This window comes from Saimiri boliviensis, chromosome 14 (assembly GCF_048565385.1).
Source record: "Saimiri boliviensis isolate mSaiBol1 chromosome 14, mSaiBol1.pri, whole genome shotgun sequence".
Classification (NCBI taxonomy): Eukaryota; Metazoa; Chordata; class Mammalia; order Primates; family Cebidae; genus Saimiri; species Saimiri boliviensis.
Window position 1 is genome coordinate 84,475,178 of NC_133462.1, and position 27,312 is coordinate 84,502,489.

A 27,312-nucleotide genomic window follows, 5' to 3' on the forward strand; every position below is an offset into this window, starting at 1 on the left:
TCCAGAAGGAAATGCGACCTTGCTGACACCTTGATTTTAACCCTGTCAATCCCATTTTCAGAATTCTAGCCCCCAGAACTACAACACAATAAATACATTTATGTTGTTTTAAGTCATTACATTTGTGGCAGTTTGTCACAACAGCAATAGAAAATTACCACAATCCATATTTAGATTGTTTTCAGATTTGGCTAAAGAACATTGCTACACAAATGTTTTTGCTTACATATCCTGGTATAAAAACACACGCAAGAATTTCTCCAGGTTAGGCCAGGCACAGTGACTCACACCGGTAATCCTAGCACTTTGGGAGGTGGACACAGGAGAACCGAGACCAGCCTGGGCAACACGGCAAAACCTCATCTCTACAAAAGTACAAAAATTAGGCAGGCCTGGTGCGCATCTGTAGTCCAGCTACTCAAGAGGCTGAGGTGGGAGGATCACCTGAGCCCCGGAGGTCAAGGTTGCAGTGAGCCAAAAATCATACCACTGCACTCCAGCCTGGAGAAAAGAGTGAGACTTTGTCTCAAAAGGAAAAAAAAAAAAAAAAGTTTCTCCAGGTTATACGCTTAGGAGTGGAACTGCTATAAGTGTATGTTCAGCTTTCCCAGGAAATGGCAAAATGATTTCCAAAACAGTTGCACCAATTTAAATGGGAGTTACTGTTGAGCCATATCCTCACAAATTTTTTTTTTTTTTTTTTGAGACACTCTGTTGCCCAGACAAGAGTGCAGGGGCACAATCCTGGCTCACTGCAACCTCCGCTTCCTGGGTTCAAGTGATTCTCGCCCCTTAGACTCCCGAGTAGCTGAGACTACAGACCTATGCCACCATGCCCAGCTAATTTTTGTATTTTTAGCAGAGACAGGGTTTCACCAGTTGGCCAGGTTGGTCTCAAAACTCCTGGCCTCCAGTGATCTGCCTGCCTTGGCCTCCCAAAGTGCTGGGATTTCAGGTGTGAGTCACTATGCCAGCCCACATCCTCACCCATATTTATTATTAATTTATGCTTTAATTTTTGCCAATCTAGTTAGCATGAAATGTTATCTTTTTTCTTACTTGTACTAATAAGGTACAATGTTCATATGTTTCACAAGACATTTGTATTTCTGCTTGCGTAAAATGTCTATTTATATCTTTTATTCACTCTTCTATTTGGTTATCTACTTCATACTCATCTGCAGAAATCAATACTGTTTCCTTCCTATTCTATAATATTCTTTCAGAACTCCAATTAGATGTATTAGACATCCTCACTCTATTCTCCAGGTATCTTAAGTTCTCTTTAATATTGATTATCCCGTTGTCTCTCTAGATTTCATTCTGAATAATTTATTTGCATCTATCTTCCATTCACTTATTAAGCAAGCCTATTTTACTGAGGCCCAACATAAGAACTGCACTAAGTGCTGGGAATATAAAATTAGAAGAAAAAAAAAAAAAAACAGACAAAAATCTCTGCCCTCAAGGAGTTTACATTCTCACAGGGAGAAGGGAATGCAAAATGAATGAGCAAAGTATAGAGTTTCAGATGGTAATAAAGTGATATAGAACCAGAAAACTAGGGACTGGAAACAGATTGCAGAATTGGGGCTGCTGACCATTTAAAATGGGATAGTTACAGAAGGTGTACATAAAAGTTGGCAAACCTTGAAGGAGAAAAAGGAGCAGGGAGCAAGACATGCCGATATCTGGGGGGACAGCATTCCAGGCGTTGGGAGTGAGTGCAAAGATCCTAACGTAGTAAGCTTGCCCAGTGTTTTTGAGAAATAAGGAGGACTATGCAATAGGCAAGAATGAGAATTAGACCACCATAAGATTTTAACCTTTTACTAAATCTGGGTTATTTTCTCACACCAACCAATTCTCCAACTCTGAGACCAACCAGGTGGTGTCCAACAATTCAGTTCTGACCCTCTCTACCATTAGTGCAGACCTATAAATGAAGGGCTGAGTCCCACAAGATGTCCCCTATTGCTGACACAAATCTCAGGTCCTGAGCCACTTGTTCCTTTGACTGGCTATCAATTGAGGGTTCCAAGCACCTCCACTGCAGGATTGATAATTTGCCAGAATGGCTTGCAGAACTCAGAAAGACACTTTACTTACAGTTACCAATTATTATAAAGGCTACAACTCAGTAACAATCAAATGAAAGTGATGCATTGGGCAAGCTACTAAGGGAGAGGGATGCACAGAGCCTCCATGCCCTCTTCCAACATGCCATCCTCCCAATAACTCAATGTGTTCCTCGACCCAGAAGCTCATCAAATCTAGTAGGTCAAGAGTTCTCACAGAACTAAATCTCTAGCACCCACCCCTCCCCTTCCTAGAGGTTGGTGGGTGGGGCTAAAACTTCCAACTTCCTAATCACTTGGGTCTTTCTGGTGACCAATCTCATCCTGAGGCTATGGAAGGTCCCTATCTTAAGTCATTTCATTACTATAAACACAAGTGTGATTGAAAGGGGCTCATTATGAGTAACAAAAGGTACTGCTATGTCTCAAGATATTCGAAGTGTTTTAAAGGGCTCTGTGTAGGGAATCAGAAATAAAGACCAAATATATTTTTGGATTACACCATGTGAGACAGGAAGCCATCGGGGAGTTTTAAGCAAAGGGTGACAAATTTGGTGAGAATAGGTTTCTCTTTAAAATTTGTATGGTCAGAGAAAGGGACATTTAAGATAAAAGACATGTCAGATAAAGTGACACTTTAGCAGAAATCTAACAGAGTGAATCATATGAATACATGAGAAAAGAGTATGCTAGGTAGAAAAAACAGTACAGCCGAGAGTGGTGGCTCACAGCACCTTGAGAGGCTCAGATGGGTGGGTCACAAGGTCAGGGGTTCGAGACCAGCCTAGCCAACATGGTGAAACTCCACTAAAAATACAACAATTCGCTGGGCATGGTAATGGGTGCCTATAAGCCCAGCTACTCGGGAGGCCTACGCAGGAGAATCGTTTAACCCTGGGAGACAGAGGTTGCAGTGAGCCAAGATCGCACCAGTGCACTCCACAGAGTGAGTCTCCATCTCAAAAAAAAAAAAGAAAAGAAAAGAAGAAAAGAAAAAGAAAGGGTACAAAGACTTTGAGGCAAGAACCTATCTGCCATGGTTAAGAACAACAGGGAGGCCAATTTGGCTGGAGCTTATGTATAAGGGGGAGAAAAAGCAGATGAGGGAGAAAAGATGAGAAATGTGGTTTCTATATCAAGCTTGAGATACCTGTTAATCATCAAAGTGGAGATGTTAAAAAAAAGTTAGACATATAGGTCTAGAGCTGAGAATTCTAGTCTTAGAGACTAACACTGAGAGTCACCTGTATATTTGGTATTTAAAGCTGAGAGACCAGATGAGATGACTAAGATGAAGATTAGAAAGAGTACAAGATTTGAACCCTGAGATTCAAATGACTAGCGGTCAAGGGCAGAGGATGAACAAAGAATGCTAAGACAGACTGGTCCGCTAGACAGGAAGACAATCAGGAAAGTTTAGAATCCTGGATGTCAGAATAAAAAAGTATTTTAAGGAGAGTGAATGATGAGTTGTGAAAAAAAGCCACCAATAGGTAAAGCTGAGGTTTAAGAACAAACCATTGGCCTTAGCAACAAGGAGAACATTGGTGACCTTGCCAAAAGCAGTTTCAGAGGTGTGGTAGGAGCAAAAGTCTGATAGAATGGGCTGAAGAAAGAATAACCAGAATAGGAAGAATAAATTAAATCTAACTGGAATTTTTCTAGAGGGAACAGAAAAAATAGAAGGCAGAAGGAATGTGTGGATCAAAAGATAGCTTTAGTAGAATTAGCAGCATGTTTTATGATGTATACTCTGGCTTTGTTTCCCCACCCAAATTTCATGTCAAATTGTAATCCCCAGTGTTGGAGAGGGGCCTCGTGGGAGGTGTCTGAATCATGGGGGCGGACTTCTCCCTTGCTGTTAGTGAGTCCTCATGAGATCTGGTTGTTTGAAAGTATGCACCATTTCCCACTGATTTTAAGTTTCCTGAGGCCTCCTCAGCCATGCTTCCTGTACAGCCCATGGAACTGTGAGTCAATTAAACCTCTTTTCTTTAAAAATTACCCAGTCTCAAGGAGTTCTTTACAGCAATACAAGAATGGACTAACCCAGCACAGTGGCTCACACCTGTAATCACACAGCACTGTGGGAGGCCGAAGCAGGTGGATCACTTGAAGTCACAAATTTGAGATTAGCCTGGCCAACATGGCAAAACCTCTCCTCTACTAAAAACACGAAAATTAGCTGGGCGTTGTGGTGGGCACCTGTAATCTGAGCTACTTGGGAGGCTGTGGCATAAGAAATGCTTGAACCTGGGAGGCAGAGGTTGCAGTGAGCCGAGATCAAGCCACTGCTCTACAGCCTGGACAACAGAGCAAGACTCTGCTCCAAAAACCAAAAATGAATGGACTAATACATGGTGACAGTAATATTCCATTTGAGAAGGAAAAACAGACAATCCAGGAAAGAAAGAGAAGACTGCTGGAGCCATGTCCATGAGTGGGAAAGAAGGAATGAGACCTAATATGCAAATAGAGGGGCTGTCTTTTGATAAAAAGCACACAGTTCATCAATGGTAACCAATAAGAATTCAAAATATAACCAATAGGAAGTACAAAGACTAGTAAATAGATAGATATGGATTACCCTATGGAATTTCTCTTCTGATTTCTCCAACTTTAGTAAGGTTTGAAGCTGAGAGTAAGGACTGATGAGGAGATAATGGGTGACTGAGAAAGAAAAAAAGACATGAAATGATTGTCTAATTCAATAATCATTTCTCCAGCTGGATATGATCAGCTTTTTAATTCATCCATTGAGTTTTTAATTTCAGCTCTAGAACTACTTATTTTTTAAACCTTTTTAGCCATTCTTTAAAATCTTTTCTTTTATACTTCAAGTTTCTCTTTAATTTGAACACATTAAACATAGTGATATTAAATTATCTATCTGATAATTTCAGAACCTAAGGTCATTATTTGTTGTTTCTGTTGTCTGTGTCTAATATCTGATTCATGATGCCCTGTTTGTGTGTTTTGTGGTATTTTACTGCTACTTATTCTTCTTGGCACTTTATCTTCAAAGATTTTTCAAGGTCTGAGTTGGAAATAAATTCCTCAAGAGGGGATGGATATTTGCTTTTATTGGTAACCTGGGACATACAAATCTGGGACTGCTATAAATTTTACCCGCATAAATATTTGGCTTGCAAACCTGTGTGAGGGCTGGCTCATGGTTACAAATTCTCAAAGTTTCTTCCCCTAATCCTAGCAAGCTTCTTTACATTCCCCTTACTTAAAATGGGTTTCGTCTCTCATTTACCCTTATATTGAGGAGGTAGCTGTTTGAAGTCCAGGCTCTAAACAGCTAGATCCTCAATATAAGGGTGAATGAGAAATGAATTATGATGGAGCCTCCTGTTAGTTTCCTCTCACTGAGCAGACATGGGGTTATTTCTTGCCCACTCCACTCCAGGCAACTGTTAAAGTAGCTTAAGATCTTTAGGGTTTAGGAGAAGCCCTGAGAGTAATGGACTGGTACAGCACTATTTGAGTTCCAAGTTTCTGGTTTTTCATTTGTTGAGGGGCTCTGTGTATTCCTTGATTTCATGCCACCTCAGAAATGCATTTAGAAAAACATATATATATTGTTACATCACTTGCATGCACTATGCCTTTAGTTTCCAGTGCTTAACCACACTGCATAGTGTATTTACATTCCATTTATAAGAAAATGGGGCATGTATATAAACAAATACATATCATTTTATGTGCTCCAAAAAAATTTTTTTTTGCTTTTATTTTGGAAGGAGATACATTGAAAATATGCATCTCCTTAAATGACTTTGATTTCTTGTGAACAGAGGTAGTTTTCAAAAATTTCTTCCCTCTATCAATTTTCCACCATACAGATGAAGTCAAAGAACTGACTGAATTCCACTATTTGGTTTTCCTGTTTTCCTTCTGCTTTTCTATACTACAGAGAACTGAAGATACCAACATACTATATAGACGAGAAGGGGTTCCACATTAGGGCTCCACTTTAACGTCACTTATTCATTTAAGCCATTTAAGTTCTTTGAACTTCAATTACCTCAATGATCTCACTTCTGAGAGATGCATCAAATAAAATGAGATAATATACATGTAACCATGTTACAGACTAAAGTACTATTGAAAAGATCATCAGACCGGGCGTGGTGGCTCACACCTGTAATCCCAGCACTTTGGGAGGCCGAGGCAGGTGGATCACTTGAGGTCAGGAGTTCGAGACCAGCCTGGCCAACATGAGGAAACTCATCTCTACTAAAAGCTATAAAATTAGCCAGGCATAGTGGTGGGCACCTGTACTTCCAGCTACTCGGGAGGCTGAGACAGGAGAATCACTTGAACCTGGGAGGCAGAGTCTGCAGTGAGCCGAGAGTGCACCACTGCACTCCAGTCTGGTCGAAACACAGCAAGATTCCATCTCAAAAGAAAAAAACAAAACAAAACAAAAAAAAGATCAACCACTACAGTGAAAAGTACTGCTGGCGGCCAGGGGCCATGGCTCACGCCTATAATCCCAACACTTTGGGAGGCCAAGGCAGCTACATAGCAAAACCCCGTCTCTACTGAAAAAAAAAAAAAAAAAAAAAAAAAAAAATTAGCTGGGCACATGGTGGCAAGCAACTGTAATGCCAGCTACTCAGGAGGCTGAGGCAGGGAGAACTGCTTGAACCCTCAAGGTGGAGGTTGCAGTGAGCCAAGACGTGCCATTGTTCTCCAGCCTGGGCAACAGAGCGAGACTGCGTTTCAAAAAAAAAAAAAAAGTACTGCTGGCAACGAAAACCAAACATATTCACTTTGAAGACTGTTTGGCACAATGCTACTTTAAATAGTCACACATCTTTAACAGCTGAACTATATACTCATTTGGATAGAATGAAATTAAAAGTACAGGTGCAGGCCATTAACAGTGGCTTCCACCTGTAATTCCAGCACTCTGGGAAGCCAAAGAAAGAGGCTAGCTGGAGTCCAGGAGTTGAAGATCAGCCTAACAATATAGTAAATCCCCATCTCTACACAAAAATTTTAAAAATACAGGTGAAATTACAAAACATTGATTACACATGATTAGTGGTAAATGAAAAAAATCTAAAATGAAGTTTCTAGACAGGTAAGCATAAAGTAACATATGCTACATAAAGAGAAAATGAGAAATCTCATTTTAGAAAAATATCTAATTGTAAGTTTCACTCAAAAACACAACTAATGAGTAGAAAATAATTTGCCAAAGACAATTTGGAAAATTTACTTTTTGTAAATCTGCCCAAATTACCACTATCTATTCTATTTCAGAGTTTTCCAAGTGAGGTCCAAGAGGCAGTCAAAAGATAACTTTGCTACCGTTACTGTACTCGCAACGTTTAAAACGCTGATATCAGGCCGGGCGCAGGTGGCTCACGTCTGTAATTTCAGCACTTTGGGAGGCTGAGGCAAGTGAATCACCTGAGGTCAGGAGTTCGAGACTAGTCTGGCCAACATGGTGAAACCCTGTCTCTACTAAAAATACAAAAATTAGCCGGGCATGGTGGCGCATGCCCGTAATCCCAGCTACTACGGAGGCTGAGGTAGGAGAATCGCTTGAACCCAGCAGGCAGAGGTTGCAGTGAGCCAAGATTGCGCCATTGCACTCCAGCCTGGGAAACAAGAGCGAGACTCCATCTCAAAAATAAATTAATTAAATAAACAAAATGCTGATGTCGGGGACACATTCCAGATCCTTTCAATCGGTACATCTGGAAGCAGGGCCAGAGAATGTGCAGTTTAACATGTTCCCCAATACCAAAAGTTTGCCCCTTTTATTTTTATGGTTCAAACACAGACACAAATGGACTACTTGGGCACTCTGGGATTTAGTGCAGGGCACCATAAAACCAAGAAAAAAAGTCTCTCAATTCAGAAAAACATGTTTTCGCAGTTACACTCATAATCACCTTCAGTTTTTTCTTAGATAAGCATTAATTGCCTCAAATGACATCTCCCCTCATTATCAGGCCACCTGAGACTTTGGTTTGTTTTTTTTTTTGTTTTTTTTTTTTTTTTTTTTTTAGCTCTTAGCAGTGCTGCTACTTTGCAGCAGGTGCAGAAAACAGGCAACAGCACCTGGCAATCAATTCAAATTCTACTGAACAAACAGACGCAAACACCTCTCTGAAGAAGAACTGACCTGGTCTGCTCACCCTCAGATTTCCAGCACACTGAGAACACTTCTGTAATCATCGCCTCACATCAACAACCAGCCGGCACCTCCCGCCTGCAGAGCCAGAGCCTCCATCCACGAGCCACCAGGCCAGACTCGGACCCCCCAGTCTCTGGGACTTACCTGGCGATGCCACTTGGCAGACACAGCTCAGCTGGGTAAAAATAAAGCAATCTCGAGCAAGGGTAAAAGCCCAGAAGGCTGTAGTCCCAAAGTTCAAGTGAGTGAAATCTTGTCCCCTCTCCATCTCCCGCGCCTGGCGGGGCCTCGGGGGTCTGCGGAGAGTGCCCCCTGCTCTCAGTCTCCCTCCCTCGCTGACTCCTGAAGGGAAGGACGTCACCGTTTCTCTGGGCACCCCCTTCGCAAGACAGCCGAGGCGTTCGTGCCCGTCCCATCTCCCGCCACACTCCCAGACGCTTAAAACGTCCAAGAGAAAAAAGCCCAAACAGCTCAGGGGGCCGTCACCATCTTCCTCTTTGACTGCCCTGACCCGGAGTGTCGCCATCCCCCCAGCCCGCGGGCGGTTAGCAGATGTCTCCCGCACTGGACGGTCAGGTCCCTACTCCCGGGTTTTCCGCTCCCCAGAAATCGCCTCGGGCCGGGCCCGGCTCTCCCCGCCCCACAGCCGCGGCCCGTTTGCAGGAGCCGCGGGCGTTCGGCAGGGGGTTCCCGGCCCGCCATGGCTCGGGCTTACCTGGGTCTCGACGACGCTCGGGAGGAAGCTCAGGGTGACCAGCAGCTGCACCGCGGCCGCCGCCCCATGCCCGGCGCCTGCCCGGCGGACCCCCTTGCTCATGCTGACCTCTCCCCGCGCCGCGGCCAGCCGGGCCCCTCGGGGCCGGGGAACAGCGGGCGGCCCGGGCAATGACACGAGGGGACGGTTCCCGGCGGCCAAGCGACCCCAGGGTCAGAGGTCTGCACGCCGGCGCGGAAGCAGAGGACGCCCTCCCCGACGCCCGGCAGCTGCGAGTGAGGCAGGAGAGGCGAGCGCCCCGGCTTCATTCCCCAGGCGGCCCCGCCCCCGGCTCGCTTCGGCCCGTGGCCACGCCCCCGAGCGCGGGGCCTTGTGGGAGTTGTGGTCCCGGGCGGCTGTCTGGGCGCCGCTGTCGGAAGGCGGAGCCGGTGAACCGGCGAACTCGGGAACTACAACAGCGAAGGCCGTCCCGCCTCCCCGGGGCCTCGGGCTCCACTGCGGCCAATGAGGCGGGACCACGCGGGCCTCCAAAACAGCGGGAGGTGCTGGCGGGGAAAGCTAGGCGCCCTCTTCTCCGGGAACGAGGCTCGGGACCTCTCTGCGTCGATCCCTGAGCGAACCGTGCAGGATCTTAGGCTTTCGGTCTGAAGCGTATTCTTTGTCTCACTCAGTTTTCAGTAGCCTCCCATCTACCGTGGGTGCCTATGTGAGCCGCCTGTGACTTGTAGAGGTGGCTTGGGCTCCTTTTTAACTTCAGGCACCCTAGATAGGGATGCCAGCTCCTGCCCCGCTCCAGCCCGACTCCTAGGTTGACACGTGCAAGTATATAATGCATGCTAAAGCGTGAAGACAAGCCCAAAGGTGTAGGATGAAATACGGGGATGGGGTAAAACTCACAGAAAAACTTAGAGTGACACAGACTGGGCTCAGATCCCAACTCTGAAACATTCTAGTTAGTTATCGGGCCTTAATTACAACCTCGTATCTTGTTCTAGGACTACATAGGATTAGAAACAGAAAGAACTGAGTCTAGTGCCTACCCCGTGGGAAGTACTGAATAAATGGTAACTGCTATTAGTTTTATTAATGTCTTTGATGTCTACAAAACGAGTAATACATTCCCCTGTGTTTATGTAGCATGTATTGGTTTCTCGTGGATGCTGTAACAAATTATCACAAATTTAGTTGCTTACAACAGAAGAAATTCATTATCTTATAGTTCTGGAGATCAGAAGTCCAAAAATGGACCTGTAGGGCTGTGTTCCTTTAGGAGGTTCTAGGGGACAATGTGGTTCCTTACCCTGTCAAGCTTCCAGAGGCCACCTGCATTCATGGCCTCATGACTTCACATTATAGTCACATCTTCTTCACTCTCTCTGCTTCCCTCGTCACATGCCTTCTCTTTGTGACCCGAACTCTTCCTTCTTGTATAAGGACCCTTGTGATTACACTGGGCTCACCCAGACAATCTTATCTCAAAATCCTTAACTTAATCACAAGTGCAAAGTCCCTTTAGCCTACAGGATAACATATTCACAGGTTCCAGAGATTGGGATGAGGATCTATAAATAGAGAGTCATGCCAGGCATGTAATCCCAGCACTTTGGGAGACTGAGGCAAGTGGGTCATCTGAGGTCAACAATTCCAGACCAGCCTGGCCAACATGGTGAAGCCCCCGTCTCTACTAAAACCACAAAAATTAGCCAGATGTGGGGCCAGGCGCCTGTAATCCGAGCTACTCGGGAGGCTGAAGCAGGAGAATTGCTTGAACCCGGGAGGCAGAGGTTGCAGTGAGCCAACATCGTGCCACTACACTACAGCCTGGGCGACAGAGTGAGACTCCATCTCAAACATAAAAAAAAAATTTAAAAAGAGGGTCATTAATGAGCCTACCACATCGTGTTTGTACCTTTCAGAACGAGCAGAGCATCACACCAAATGCAGGATCCTGGGGTGGGTGACTGCACAAGCCACATGTTCATGAAGCCAGCTCTGCCTGTCCTTTTCTTGTCTAGCAACTCTTTCCCTTCTGCCTCCAAACTGTCCAGATCTTCCCTAGCTTAAAAACAAAAAAAAATTGCTGCTTCATTCTTCCAGCTACTTTTTCACGTCTTCTTTTCTCTGCCAAACCTAGACTTCCTATCTGCTCATACTCTTCTTCCCCTGATATAAATGTGCTTTTGTAGGAGAAACATGGGATCAAGTCTGGTAGACTTTTTAAAAGAGTCCTTGTCTGTGCTGTATTTGATGTTAATAACACATACTTCCTGGGATTTTTGTTATGCAAAACTTTTTTTTTTTTAATTGTGGGTTGTTCCTATTATAAAATCTCAGGTTCTTTAAGGACTAGTGCCTGCATATCAAAGGCAGAATTCATGGCCTTCAAGAGGCTTGAAATATTTGTTATTAAAGAATGAAGGAAGAAAGTGGGTCGGAGGTGGAATAAAAAAAGAAAGAGAGAGAGAGAGAGCGCGCGAGAGAGAGAGAGACAAAGTGGATAGGGAACTCTAATGCAGAAAGGGCTCAGGTAGCTTTTGTCTTCTTAGTTACCTAATCCAGAAAGTCGCAGCAACAAACCTCCTCATTTGCTTTTGTTTTCAGCTCAGAAGCCTGACGCATAACTTCTAGGGACAAATGAGATTTTTCTTGGTGAGTGAAACTGGAAATAGCAGGTGTTCGTCATGAGATATGGGTGTACCAGTGTACTAAAATTCACTTAGAGTGGTGTCTGTCATGATCTGTGTTAGTGTGCAGTGTTATGAGTGGCATCTGTTCCTTTGTGGACAGACAGTCCCCCTCTTTGTTCTCTCATTCTGGCTGATTTACCTCAGCTTTCCCTAAAATCAACTACTCTGAAACCAGCATTGTGAGAGGCCCCAGGGATGTGCTATCACCCATGCTTCCTGCAGATGAAGGTCAGTTAGAACCTTTCCATCCCTAATACTGTGGTTGGAAATTGAAACAGAAGAAAGTGCATACACTAAATCCCTTTGATTGTACGCCACAAAAATCAGCTCTAGCTAATTTCTTTTTTTTTGGGACAGAGTCTCGCTCTGTTGCCCAGGCTGGAGTGCAGTGGCATGATCTTGGCTTACTGCAACCTCCATCTCCTGGGTTCAAGCGATTCTCCTGCCTCAGTCTTCCTAGTAGCTGGGATTACAGGCACACGTCACCATGCCCAGCTAATTTTTTGTACTTTTAGTAGAAACGGGGTTTCACCATCTCTGCTAAAAATGGTGAGGCTGTTCTCGAATTCCTGACCTCATGATCCGCCCACCTCAGACTACTACTAATTTAATAGCAAATGAAACACATGTCAAATTCCCTATGGTACTGAGGCAGATTTCAGCATGCACCTCTAGAAAGGCAAGTCCATCAGGACAGAATTCAGGGACTTTAAAGAATACAACTAATGACTGAACAGTCTCTTCTAGGGTATTGCCATTATACTTATCAATTCCTATCACTTTTAGTCTTGTGTTCCTCCTGTCAAAATTCACATTCCTTCTAGAGTTTAGCTTGTGGGTAGAAAGTGAGCACCTTGATTCACAGTCCTACAGACCACAAGAAATGAGCCAGAGGTAGTTACACAAACCACTACTTTCTTTTTCTTTTCTTTTTTTTTTTTTTTTTTTTTTTTTTTAGACGGAGTCTCACTCTGTCCTCCAGGCTAGAGTACAGTGACGTGGTCTCACTGCAACCTCCACCTCCCAAAATCAAGCGATTCTCATGCCTCAGCCTCCGGAGTAACTGGAATTACAGATGTGTATCACCACACCTGGCTAATTTTTGCATTTTTAGTAGAGATGGGGTTTCACCATGTTGGCCAGGCTGGCTTCAAACAGCTTTCTATTTTTAATAGAGGGGAAAGGGATGCTGGTCAGGCAAAGGCAGCAGATGTCTCCTACAGGAGGTTTTTTACTGAGTACTCCATTTGAATTCACTTTTTTTTTTTTTTAACCTCAGCTTGTATTCACACAGTCATTAAATTCTCACAGATGTCTTTCCATTATCTCCCCCCACCCGACCCCCGCAACAGTGGATATGCTTTTATTCAGCCATTTAGTTTACAGCATTAAGTAAAAGGAAAAAGTTCTCCTTGACCAGTATTTTACATAGTTGTAGCGTAAAACATTTTAGACTTCAGGGATTTATAAGGGATTACGTTTCTCAAAAGTTGGAATCAGGTTAAACAAGTTTTAACTCTGAACTGTCCAGATGACTCTTCCCTTCCAATAGTAACGAGCTCTAGTTAGTTACATAAGTTTCTTCAAGGCCAAGTTTTATCGTTGTTGCTGATGTCCTTAGAGCTGAAGCACTGCTGTTTCAATCAGGATCCACTCATTCCACTTCAGAAAACAGCTTTGCATTCGGTGGAGTTTTGGCAGCAGGCTGCCCTTTCTTTCCGTAAGCCTGTTCCGCTTCACTCTTCAGTTGAGGTTTTTCTCCTTTACCCAGTCAAGAGTGCTTCATCCCCTCCTGTGATAACTTTGACCACTCCAACCTTAAAACTTAAAGGCTTAGCATTTTTCTTTTTTGAACTTGTTTGAGTGTTAGTATCAAAAACAGTTCCATCTTGTAGAGTTCCTGTATACCAGCAGTCAACAACGTCTCCCATCTCCCAAAAAGGAGAAATATTGTTCACTGCTGTTTATCTCCCTGTTTGATTGACTGATTAACTGAGATGGAGTTTCGCTCTTGTTGGCCAGGCTGGAGTGCAATGATGCGATCTCAGCTCACTGCGTCAGCCAGTGTCCTGACACATGCTAATCGAGACATCTTGGGAACCACAGCGGGCTGGCTCAGTGGGGCACAGGCAGCGGGGGATGATGGCAGAGGCCGTCCCACTGCAGGCATGAACCCTGGAGCAGCTGTTCAGTAAGCAGCTGCCCGAGGAGAACGTTATCAAGTTTCTAAAGGACCACAATTCAGATTCATTTCTTACAGAATATATATATTATTGGAAACATTTTAAATGTGGGCAAGACAGCTAACAAGGACCATTTGGTTACAGCCTATAACCATCTTTTTGAAACTGAGTGTTTCGAGGGTACTGATGGTATAAGTGTTTGCAAGTGAAAAATGTGAAGTTAATGAAGATAAACCCAAAGAAACCAAGTCTGAAGAGACTCTGGCTGAGGGTCCACCAAAATATGCAAAATCTGTTCTTAAAAAGGGAGATGGGGCCGGGCATGGTGGCTCATGCCTGTAATCCCAGCACTTTGGGAGGCTGAGGTGGGTGGATCACCTAAGATGGGGACTTCCAGACCAGTCTGACCAACATGGAGAAACCTCATCTCTACTAAAAATACAAAATTAGCCGGGCATGGCAGTGCATGTCTGTAATCCCAGCTACTCGGGAGACTAAGGCAATAGTATGCCTATTGTAGCTTATATAATTTATGATTTACTACTACCACCTAGGTTAGATGAACCTAATTACCTGGAAGTGAGGTACAGGAAAACTGACTGCGTTTTTGGATGGAAGAATTGATGAGCCCCTTATATTTATTAATCTGAAATGGATCAGGGCTAGCTATGTCAATCATTGTAAGCCCCTCATTGTAAGCAATGATAACATATAATTGATTTGGTCTAGATCAATTATGAGAGTGGGTCGCAGGGGTGTCCAAGAGAGAGAATACAGTCATGGGTTCTTAGTTTTTGTTTCTGGTTGGGCCACTAAAGCCTATTAGGTTTAGCCTCAAGCTGCCTCCTCACATATTTAATTTCAGCCCAAAGGTATCATGAGCTGGAGGCATAAACCAACCTGTTGCCCAGGCTGGAGTGCAGTGGCACAGTCTCGGCTCAATGTAACCTCTGCCTCCTGGGCTCAAGTGATTCTCCTGCCTCAGCCTCCCAAGCAGCTGGGATTACAGGTACGCACAACCACACCTGGCTAATTTTTGTATTTTTAGTAGAGACGGGGTTTCACCAAGTTGGCCAGGCGAGGCTTGAACTTCCGACCTCAGGTGATCCTCCTTCCTTGGCCTCCCAAAGTGCTGGGATTACAGGTGTGAGCCACCATAGCTGATCCGCTCCTTTCACTTTCTCTTGCCCATTAAACCTCTGCTCCTAAACTACTCATGTGTGTCCCTGTCTTAAACCTTCTTGGTACAAGAGGACAAATCCCGGGTATTTACCCCAGGCGATGAAGCTTCTTCAAAGAGTGTTTCAATGAAGATTAACCTTATTTGTATTGGAAATATAGTCACACTGACACCGTGTACAAAAACAGATTTATGTTGAGAAGCCAGAAGAACAGAAAAAAAATAAAACAAAAACAGATTTACATGGATTACAGATTGACTCTGTTTTACTCTCAAATAGAAAAGATTCCCTTCCTCTCCTTCCTGCTCCATGTTCCCCTCTTCTGTAGAAAGATGGCTAATCATCTCATCTTTGCAGTCCCGAGTGAATCACTGGAGTCCTGTGGAGTTCCTACACACAGTATTCACGTAGCACTAACAGTCTGCCACTCTGAATTAGAGTTAGCTTTTCTGCGTACCGTGTATGTGTATTATAGCCCATCTAGAGTGCGAAGTTTTAGTGGACTATATCTTTTTGTACTGTATTCTCTTTAGTGGCTACTAACAGTAGTCAGTATATACTTGTTGATTGACTACATAATATTGTTTACTATCTAAATTTATCTTACAAGATAATATCTCAGAACCAATCCTGAATGTGGAGGCCCCTGAACATTTCCTGTGGAGAGCTGGAAGTGGCTTTGTTAGAAAGGAATATCCCTGGAGAATGCAGTAAAATGAAACTGGCAGTCTTCCACTAAAGCAAAGGATTACAGTTTTTAAACAGATGTGCATTTGGGGACTATGATAAAGACTGAGGAAGTAACAGACTACTTAGACTGGTGAGGCACCTTACTGGAAACTATTACTGCAGGAGTATGCCTCAGGCAGTACTTGAAGTGTCTGTAGCTAATGGATTCTGAAGCAAAGGCTTGAGAATGACCTTGAATAGATTGCCCTAATACTGAAGAAACTTTGTGAATTAACAACATTGCACTAAGCATTTACATTTTCAAGATATCATCAAGTGTATTGTGTTCCTTTCATGACTGTATGGCTTGGTTAACTTGTGACTTCTCATGAAGGAGGAAATCATTGATGAATGGCTCTAAATAAAAGTCAAGGTAATAGGATGGAAATTTAATAACACCAGTACTTTTCTCTCCTAATAGCAAGCTGAATTGTGATTAATGAACCTGCTGAGTAATGGCAATCTGTTGTGTTTAAACAACTGTGTTTGTAGATGGTGTGTTAACAACTGACCATGGCAGTTTCTTAAAACTGGATTTCCATCTGTCACTTAGTTATAGGGGAATTTTTGCTTGGTGATTGGATTTCTGAATTTTACTGAGGGGATTTCTTCCCCTTGTCTTTTAGACAATTAATAGGGATTAAAAGTTGTTAAAAATCAAAGACACTGTCTGGCCTCCGGCTTGTTATGAGTTATTCTACCCTAAGTATTCCTTGCTTTTCTTTAATATTTGCTCAGCTGCGTCACTCTCAAGTTTTTTCACTTAAGAGCATTAAAGCTGATAAACTTGAATGAGTTAGAATTAACTCTGTTTCTAAAGGAGTTTACATGGTGAGATAGTTTGGATAAAGATACAATCTTTTATATAACAAACATGATACTACGCTAGAAGTTAATATATCGTGTGATGAGGAATCTGAATAATTGGAAAAACTAGAAATATAATTCTATAATTTCCACCTCTTTTGTAACTTCTACAATGCAAAAAAAACAAAAAAAAAAAGGCCTTCACATAACCACAGAATTGTGAGGTACATTGGGACCACATGACCTCTACCCATTCACCTTATCCACTCCATTCCACATAGGGACCAGGGTAAGACACAGTGACAGCAAATACCATGAACATCACAGGAAGTAGAAAAGACGAAGGTCATAGAGATCGTGACAGCAGATAGGGAAAGGTGGACTGCAGAGCCCAGCTGCTCATGGTGGTCAGTGAGTGGTTCTATGCTGGCACTAAGTTCTTCCCTCCTGTCCGTCTGTACCCCAAGTCATTGGGAGTCCTAATTAGTTCCTCTACATTCAGCTGCTTTTTTGTGAGTTCAGCTGAGCATGTACCTGGACTATAGTCAGGTGTGTCCTTTGCGCCTTGCGCTGCTGCTGCTTCTCTGCCTCCTTTACCTTGCTGTCCCCCTTTCCCACCCACCTGCCAGAGAGTCTAGTTTTTATTGTGCAGCCTCAGTGGGCTAAGATCCTGACTCCTGTGTGTTACGCTCTCTTACTTGTCCACATCTGGACTCAGATTTGGATTCCATTTGGCCTTAACAGAATCACCTGCCTGCTGGTTTTATTTTATATAATTTCCATTGTTCCTGTAGGAAATAAAGGTTCCTCTTCAAAGCTTTCCTATTAGTTCATTACAAATAAATAACAGTTTATTCAAAGGTTAATTTACTTTTTTTTTTTTTTAGAAACTCGATGTTTATTTTCCATGAATCTTATATGTTGTTTAATAGCCCACACAAGAACAGCATAAGACCACTCAGTGGTTGCTCCTACCCATCGAGTGACCTGAACAGTGGGAGCTGCAGACCACGCTTCCGTGGCAGGTTGAGCGCTCCAGTCTTCAGTAGGAACTGCTGCATAGGCACGGAGGGAAGCCGCGGGCCTCAGACCAGTGTGCGACCTCAGACTGAGTAGCAGTGAACTCAGGAGCTGCAGCGTTCCATTCACCCTGAAATTCCTCCTTGGTCACAGCCTTTTCAGCAGCAGCCTACTCTTTCAGTCTCTTCAGGATCTCTGTAGAAGTAGAGATCAGGCATGACCTCCCACAGGTGTTCACGGGAAATGGTGCCACACATGTGCAGAACTTCCCAGGCCAGCATCCACCACATCAAACCCAGTGAGTGAGCTCCCTTGTTGTTGCATGGGATGGCAATGTCTACATAGCGCAGAGGAGAATCTGTGTTACACAGAGCAAGGGTTGGTAGTTTAACATAAGACGCCTCCATGAGAGGCTGGTGATCAGCCCTTGGGTCAGTAACCACAAGCAGCCGTGGCTCCCCGAAGGCTGCTTGGATCTGGGTGGTGAGGTTCCAAGAGTGAAGTGGCCAGCAATTGGAGTGGCTTCCGTGGCAGGAGCAAACTTCAGCATGGCCCTCTGGCCAGTATTCCCGGAGGATATAACACTGACATCAGCAGGGTTTTTGATGGCAACAATGGCACGAGCTGCCAGCAGAAACTTCTCCCAGGCCCTCTTCAGATTTACGATGTAGGTGCCATCACTTTTCCTTTTATAGATACACTGTCCCATTTGAAAGTCAAGATTGGTGCCACCTAAATGGGTTCCTGCTACCAGGAACTTAAGAACATCCTCCTCCTTCATTTGCAGGACATCAAGGGCTCCAGACACGGTGAAAGTTTCCCTTTAAGTTACGATGGGAATCCAGGAATGTCTGGACAAGCCCAGGCAAGTCGTAGGTCATAGCTTATTCCCCTTCCTTATTTGGAAATGTTACCACTTCTCTTAGCATTTCTCAAGTTACTTCCTCTTTTCCTTTGTTCTCCTCTGCTTTTACCTCTTTAGAAAATTTCCAAGTTTTTAGCCAATCAGGTCAAGCATAGAATGTGAGGTACAGTTCCAGCCAATGGAAACTGGACACAGCAGTAGGGCAACTGCATCAGGTTATGAAAGTTACAAATGCCCCTGTCTCCCTTGTTCAGGTGTGCTCTTGTGGCAAGACTGCCAGTGAGTTGCACCCTTCCTGGAGAAGTAAACTAGCCTTGCTGAGTGATCCATTGTCTCTGTGTGGATTTTCCCGATGTTATAAGCCCATTCCATTTAGGGACTTTTGATGATCTCTCATAAATATACAACCTTTTCAAGGATCTCTTTCTTCTACTTGAGTAGGATGGCCTTGCATTTAGAATTGTATTTAAACATGCTGTGCTCTTTTTCTGGAAAAAAAGCTTAGAATATAATCCGCAAGGCACTAAAAGTGCCTCTTACCTAATACTTTTCAAGGTTGGAATCCCAGTGGAATTCTTGTTTGTGATTGTCCACAGGCACCCACAGGAGCAGGATGAGCCGCCACAGTAAACTAACATTAGAGAATCATTCTAGTCCCCAAGAATGAAAAAGGCCATTTTATGTGTCTCCTTTTTCCCATGATTCCAGGGATTCACTTTCTATATGAACCATTTTAAGCTAATGCGTTTTATGGTTAGAATGAATTCCAGCTCATATGGACTTTTCCATTTATGACATAAAAGAAGAAGACGGAGACAGACGGAGACGGAGACGGAAAAGAAGAGAAGATGGAGAAGGAGAAAAGGGAAAAAACCTCCTTGTTTTACATAGAAGAATGAAAATAGCAACTGAAGAATTTCATCCCCAAGTTAAGAGGCAAAGTGGCTACAGCTAACAGTGCTAATACTGGGGCTCATGCATTCCGTTGACTTGACTGACCTCATGCCTCATCAACTTCTCCACCAGAGAAATTACCTTAAGGGGCCTGATTCAGTCCCATCCCCATCCCGACTTCCATCCAGCAACATGTCCCAGACAGCAGCACTGGCCCTGCTGGATGCCTGGACTGGAGCCTGGGCTTGTGTCTTTGCTAGCAGATGTGCCTCCAAGGAGCACTCTAAGAAGCTCAGATCCAACAGAGCCCCTCAGCATCCGCTGCAGTCTCCAGCAAGGTGCCTACCTGGATGTGAACATCTGCACCGCTCAGACTGTGCCCATCTAGAGCACAGGTCTCAGAAAATGAAAGACGAGCATTAGTTGATTACTCCAAAGCACATGAAAAATTCCCCCTCCAACTGCTAGTAGCCCTCGGCAAAGGCCCCGAAGCTCAATGCCTTCACTTCCTCCTTCATGCTCAGACCTGCTCCTTTGCTCTGGGTCAGGCCCCTGCAGTGACTTCTCTTGCATTGTGGTGTTTGGAGTTCTTGGGTCTCCAGGTCCCCCAGTGGAGTATGCAATGTAGCAACCAGAGGAAGCAGCCCTGGATAGTAAGCAGAGCCAGGAGCTTAGCCTCCAGGGAAGCCCGTGACCTTGGGGCTTGCAAAGGGTGAGAACCAGGCAGCCTTCAAAGCAAAGCAAGAGGGAGAAGCAGGCTGGATGTGACTCTTCCCTCAGCCTGCAAAAGTAGTCACAGCCTACTCACCTGAACGTGCCCAGATTTACCTGTCCACAGAGTTGATGACTGCCCCACTGAAACCCAATTTACCACCTGTTATGAATGAACTCCAGAGGCCTGAGTGAACCTGTTTCATGAGAAGCCTAGTCCCAGGCTTGGTAAAACCTAGTGAGAGCAGTTGTCCACAGCTTTTACTGCTTTGAAATGATTTAGGGGAGGAGTACCTTTCTGTATCAACTCAATAAAATGATCTTTTTATTCCATTTTCCTCCTTTATTAATTAAATGACTGACACGTGATTGTGCAGTGGCAGGTGCATTGTGCAGGCAGTCAATCTCTGTGGGACCTAATGTCTCAGTGCTTCCTCTCTGCCAGGCTTCATGGCAAATACTTTTCATGGATCACATCCTCAGAACAACAGTGTGATGAAGCAAGTGCTGCTCTTTCTTCTAATTTAGAAATGAGAAAACCGAAGCTCAGAAATAGTTCCTAATACCCTAAACCAGGCGTCCCCAAACTATGGCCCAGGGCCGCATGCGGCCCCCTGAGGCCATTTATCCAGCCCCCTGCCGCACTTCAGGAAGGGGCACCTCTTTCATTGGTGGTCAGTGAGAGGAGCACAGTATGTGGCGGCCCTCTAACGGTCTGAGGGACAGTGAACTGGCCCCCTGTGTAAAAAGTTTGAGGACGCCTGCCCTAAACTAACAGAGGCAACAAGAGGCAATGTAGGATTTGGCTCCATAGGATTTGATTCCAGGGATCTGGGCCCATCCACTGATACATGTGGGCTTGGGGTCTAGTTTTCATTCTGTTTCTAACTCACTGGGTGACATTGTGTAAGTCATTCATCTGTCATGGCCTCAGTTTCCTTATCTGTAAATCAATTATCATTAAGCCCCTTTTAGCTAAGGTTTTATAACTATTATTTGAGCGCCTGCTATTTAGAAGGACTTCGCCGATAGATGTGGAACTGCTCTAAGTGTTTTGGGGTGAACTTTTTGGTGCACGTTAATTTTGCAAGGCCATTTAGCTCAGGAGATGTGTCTGGATCTCTAGGATTTACTGACTGCTTTGCTACCCAGCCTTCAATTTATTCTATCACATCCCCAAACAAGCACCAAGTGAAAAGCTTTTCATCTTCTCCACTGAAAGAACAAATCTTGTAATTAATATCTGGAGTCCACTATCTCTGGAGAGAATCTTTTCCCCCTGCCCTCCGGGTTATAGGACCTATACCAGTTTTGCTTTGTTATTATTTATTTATTTATTTATTTATTTATTTATTTATTTATTTTGAGACAGAGTCTCACTCTGTTGCCCAGGCTGGAGTGCAGTGGCATGATCTCAGCTCACTACAACCTCTGCCTCCCAGTTTCAAGCAACTCTCCTGCCTCAGCCTCCTGAATAGCTGGGATTACAGGTGCCCACCATCATGCCCGGCTAATTTTTGTATTTTTAGTAGAGATGGGTTTTCGCCGTGTTGGTCAGGCTGGTCTTCAATGCCTGACCTCATGATCTGCCTGCCTTGGCCTCCCAAAGTGCCAGGATTACAGGCGTGAGCCACCACACCCAGCCCAGCTTTTCCTTATTAATGTTCATCTATTTCCTTGAACCTGCTTTTCTCATTGGAGAATCAGTCTTGATCATTTATTTTATTTAATTATTTATTTTGAGATGGAGTCTTGCTCTATCACCCAGGCTGGAGTACAATGGCGTGATCTTGGCTCACTGCAACCTGTGCCTCCCAAGTTTAAGCAATTCTCCTGCCTCATCCTCCCAAGTAGCTCGGATTACAGGTGCCTGCCACCACACCCAGCCAATTTTTGTATTTTTAGTAGAGACAGGGTTTCACCACGTTTGCCAGGCTGGTCTCGAACTCCTGACCTCATGATCTGCCCACCTCAGCCTCCCAAAGTGCTGGTATTACAGGTGTGAGCCACTGCGCTTGGCCCAGTCTTGATCATTTAGAAGGCTATTGATGTAGAATTACCTCTGTTGATTTCTGTAATAAACTGGATTCATATGCAACCAGGATTTGCAGCAAAACATGGTTATATATAAACGTATATAGAACTTGCAAGTTATACTGAACAGGATAGGTATGGTGGCTCACACTTGTAATCCCTGCACTTTGGCAGGCTGAGGCTGGCGGATCATTTGAAGTCAGGAGTTTGAAACCAGCCTGGCCAAGATGATGAAACCCGTCTCTACTAAAAACACAAAAATTAGGCATAAGGCCAGGCACGGTGGCTCAAGCCTGTAATCCCAGCACTTTTGGAGGCTGAGGCGGGTGGATCATGAGGTCAAGAGATCGAGACCATCCTGGTCAACATGGTGAAACCCCGTCTCTGCTAAAAAAAAAAAATACAAAAAATTAGCTGGGCATGGTGGCACGTGCCTGTAATCCCAGCTACTTAGGAGGCTGAGTCAGGAGAATTGCCTGAACCCAGGAAGCAGAGGTTGTGGTGAGCCAAGATCTCGCCATTGCACTCCAGCCTAGGTAACAAGAGCGAAACGCCATCTCAAAAAAAAAAAAAAAATTAGGCATGGTGGTAGGTGCCTATAATCCCAGCTACTCGGGAAGCTGAGGCAGGAGAATTGCTTGAGCCCGGGAGGTGGAGGTTGCAGTGAGGAAAGATTGTGCCATTGCACTCCAGCTTGGGCTACAGAGCGTGATTCCATCTCAAAAAAAAGAAGTTATATTGAACAATCAGACAAATCCAACATTATATAAGAACATTTGGGGTGGAGGAATGAATCAGAACACTATAATACTATATTTGGAATTAGACAAACTAGAGTTCAAATGTCAGCACCTACTATTTTTTTTTAGTTAGTGTGACTTTAGATAAGCCAGTTCACTTCTCTGAGCACTAGTTTCCTCAGCTGTTCAAAATAATATTTTCTCCATAATAACAAACAACTATATGGTGACCTGTTCTAAGTAGTAATTTGTTCAGTCCTCAGAACACCCACATAGGTAGGTATTTTATTATCCCCAGTTCTGCAGATGGGTTATATGAGTTGCCTAAGTTCGCATACTAAGTGGTGGAGACAGAATTTGAGCCAGGCAGTTGGCTCCAGGGGTCACGTTCTTAAACACAGCAGAACCCTAACTGACTTAGTAGTGTATGTAACACTAACTCCCACCTCCCAATTCTGACTTTCATATTGCAAGCTCGCAGTAATTTGTCATTGAATACCGTACTGTATGTAGAAGTACTGTACTATGTATACAATATATGGAAGAAAAGCTGAACAAGGTAAATATCTCACAATTTTTATGCTCTTAAATCCCTGGTAGAAGTAGCAGCAGGATTTCCCGTGATTTTACTAACTCAAAAGATTGACCTGTGACTTCTGGGCAAGGGTAATGTCTCTGCTTGTTCTGAAAATGTTGACTGAGCTGAATATTGGCTTTGAACTTCAACTTCAGGCCTAGTTCATAGAAACGTTTCTTAGGCAAAGCTTAACCATGGAATCATGGATAGTTCACAAAGAATAAAGATGAGAATTCCTTGTGTCATTAGCTCTAGGTTTAGCTGAGAAGAGGGCACCTTTTTTTTTTTTTTTTTTTTGAGATGGAGTCTTGCTCTGTTGCCCAGGCTGGAGTGCAATGGTACAATCTTGGCTCACTGCAACCTCCACCTCTTGGGTTCAAGCGATTCTCCTGCATCAGCCACCCGAGTAGCTGGGATTACAGGTCCCTGCCACCATGGCTGGCTAATTGTTATATTTTTAGTAGAGATGGATTTCAACATGTTGGCCAGGCTGGGCTCGAACTCCTGACCTCAGATGATGCACCGACCTCGGCCTCCCAAAGTGCTGGGATTACAGGTGCAAGCCACAGCACCCAGCCAGAAGATGGCAACTTTTGTCTTCAACATTCTTCAGCTTCCTTTGAGAGATGTCTTATCCTTAGGGTTTCAAACTGGTAGTCTGAAGTTAGTGGCACCACATGACTCACAAACTATCCTGTTTGGCTTGCAAAGTGTTGACATACAGATTTTGCTGAAATTGAATGCTATTAACATCTAACAAGAAGGGCAGTTCACATTTATATTCAAGCCACAATTAGATACATTTTAAGGCTATCGTTTCTTTTTAAAGTTTTCATTTTACCAGTTTCTATTCAAGCCAATACCGGCCCATTGAAAAATCTGTAGGCACCAGGCACAGTGGCTCTAGCTTGTATTCCCAGTATGTTGGGAGGCCAAGGCATGAGGATCATGAGGCCAGGAGATCGAGACCAGCCTGGACAACACAGTGAGACCCTGTCTCTATAAATAAATAAATAAAAATGGAAAGATTTTTAAAAAGAAAAATCAGAATATCTGACAACAGTCTGCCATGTCATTCATCATCTGGAGCTTAGCAGATGCCGCCGCTACTGGAATGGGCATGCACCCCACTTCCCCACCGCCCCCTCACTGATGTCATTTCGCTTATGTCCCATTTCACTAATGTCCATACCTCCTGGCTCCTAATAGCAACTGAAATGGTCATGATGATTTCTGCCTCTTGGGGTCTTTCCCTGACGTCAGCCCTTTTCACCAAATGCCTAGCACTTTTCTGGTTGAAGTCGGCCCGCTTCATTAAGTCAATTAGAGACTCTTTCCAGGTTTCAAAAAACGCAGAAACATCGCCTTGCTAAAGTGCAAACATCTCCCTAGAGGCCATTAAGGGAATGGCTTTAATAAGATTTCAGGTGTCCAGAAGACCCACGTTATAAATGGCCTTTCGGCAGGACTTGCTTGATAATAAATCATCTTCAGGACACATATTAGATACATTTTAAGGCTATAGTTTCTTTTTAAAGTTTTTATTTTACCAGTAGTCGCTTTTGAGAAGTGACTCATTTTGAGAAATGGCTAAGTCAAGATCCAGAATTATGCAGATAATATACTCCAAATGTCATGTTTAAAGAAATCTGTAGTGATGATCTACTTATTGCTAACTTATTAAGGGATCGTTTCTTAAAAATTCCTAAAATAATATGTACGCAAGTGAATAAAACAAAATCCTTCATAGAGAGACTTTCCTTGATGATAATTCTTCATGAAAAAATTTTCAGCTTCCAAATTATGGCCTTAGATATTTTTTCCTAATTTGATACTTTCTAACATAATCTCTTACTCTGGAAACTTTTGTAATAGATATACTAGACAACCAATTATTTTTGACAACAAACCATATTTAATCAAGATCTCTGGAAAATCTAGAGCTACAGTCCCATATATAATGAAAATCCATTTAGATTTAAGTGGATATGAACCAAGATGGCAGTATCATCAAAGCCATAATTGAGAATATCACCTCTCCCATAAGTAATTAGCAATTTTAGATTTATGTTATATTTAGCATCTCTTAGAGCAGGTACTATACAGTATAAAAAGCATCGCAGTTTATCATTTCTCAACTAGGAATGAGAAAACATTGCTGACAAATAGATGTGCTATCCAGAAAGAACAAGGAGTGTACATAGTATTTCGAAGTCTTATATTTGCGAGCCTAGTCCTTGTTGAACTTTATTTATGACACAATTAAAATTACTTTATGTCTTTTTAAATATTTATAGGACAACCCACAGTTTTGTTTACTTTTAATTTTCATAAAATATTGTAACAACAATTTCCTTAGAAAGAAAGAAGGCAGCCATCTGCTTACTATATTTTATGGGCCACCCAAAGTTCTCCACCATTCAGCATCGGCAGACTTCGACAGCCTCTGAAATCCCATCTGTTGGTGATACACAATGCTGCCAACAAAATCTGCACCCTCTCTTATCTTGGTATCCTTTTGATTCACAATACCATGCCTGCAAATCTACCTGGATTATAATCTTGGTCACATCTAATTTTACTTTAAAAAAAAAATCCCAACTCCAAGTTGTACTCATGACAACCCCTGGCAATATTATTGGTTCAGATGTAGGATAAGTGTTCAAAGTTGGTCCAGTGGGACATATGGGAAGGGCTTTCATTTTATGGCTGGGATAGAGGTAAGTGAAGGAGTGTTGTTCTAGCAGCTACTAGCAGCCAGCTCACGACATGGAAGTCTGCAGTCTTCTCTGCTACATTGCCTAAATGTTTAATCAGGGTTACTAGACCCTTATTCCTATGCTTAATCAAATCATTTATAATTTATTAATCTTCCTTTTTTTTTTTTTTTTTTTTGACAGGATCTCCTTCTGTTGCCCAGGCTGGAGTGCAGTGGAGCGATCTCAACTCACTGCAACCTCTGCCTCTCAGGTTCAAGCGATTCTCCTGCCTCAGCCTCCTGAGTAACAGATTACTTGTACTCACCACCACAGCTAATTTTTTTTTTTTTTTTTTTTTTTTTTTTTTTTGAGATGGGGCCTTGCAAAACTGGAGTCTCTTTGTTTGCAACCTGGGCTTGATGCACTAGCACAATCTCTGCTCACTGCAACCTCTGCCTCCCAGGTTTAAGCAATTCTCCTGCCTCAGCCTCCTGAGTAGCTGGAATTACAGGTACCTGCCACCATACCCAGCTAATTTTTATATTTTTAGTAGAGACGGGTTTTCATCATGTTGGCCAGGATGGTCTCCATCTCTTGACCTCATGATCCACCTGCCTCTGCCTCCCAAAGTGCTGGGATTACAGGCATGAGCCACCGTGCCCAGCCAATTTTTGAATTTTTAGTAGAGACTGCCTTTTACCATGTTGGCCAGGCTGGTCTCAAACTCCTGAACTTAGATGACCAACCTGCCTCAGCCTCCCAAAGTGCTGTGATTACAGGCATGAGGCACTGCACCCAGTCCTAACTTATTGTAAAAACACACTGCTTGAAGCAGAATTCTGTTTTTCCAAATAATACTAAAAAGAAAGAAATTTCTCTGCTATATGATATTTCAACTGCTAATCAAACACCAGTGTAAGCAATGTAACACATCTCTTGCAATTTTATAATATTTCTCTTTCCATAGTTAAAGTTTCAGCTGTCACAAAACAAGTTTTATCAGGTTTGGGATCTTTAAAAGTCTTTTTATTATTGTTACTAATGTGTTCCATCATGTTTCACAGCCCCAAATAACTTGCTGACCCACTGCTTCATTTTTGATCATTGCGGAACGCAGAAGAGAATGCAGATAATGATGTTGGCAGAGTCAAGGGCAGACAGAGAAGGCAAATACAAGTACAGAATGGGTATGTCCTGGGGAAGGAAAAATTGCTGCCCTTTCCAAGAAG

General features: G+C 43.5%; 1 protein-coding gene and 1 pseudogene across 3 annotated transcripts in view; both read right to left on the minus strand.

Moving 5' to 3' along the window:
- The window catches only part of ERO1B (endoplasmic reticulum oxidoreductase 1 beta), a 59,155-nt gene extending 49,893 nt beyond the window's left edge, over positions 1-9,262 (minus strand). For 2 of the 3 annotated variants that reach the window (XM_003935356.4, XM_010345890.3), the window contains exon 1: positions 8,957-9,262. In XM_003935356.4, coding sequence (XP_003935405.2) covers positions 8,957-9,058 — 102 coding nt within the window. In that variant the 5' untranslated portion in view covers positions 9,059-9,262. The remainder of the gene's footprint in view (positions 1-8,956) is intronic. The other variant, XM_074385349.1, reaches the window with a different exon arrangement.
- Positions 9,263-9,430: 168 nt separating this feature from the next.
- The window catches only part of LOC101044755 (small ribosomal subunit protein uS2-like), a 28,302-nt pseudogene continuing 10,420 nt past the window's right edge, over positions 9,431-27,312 (minus strand).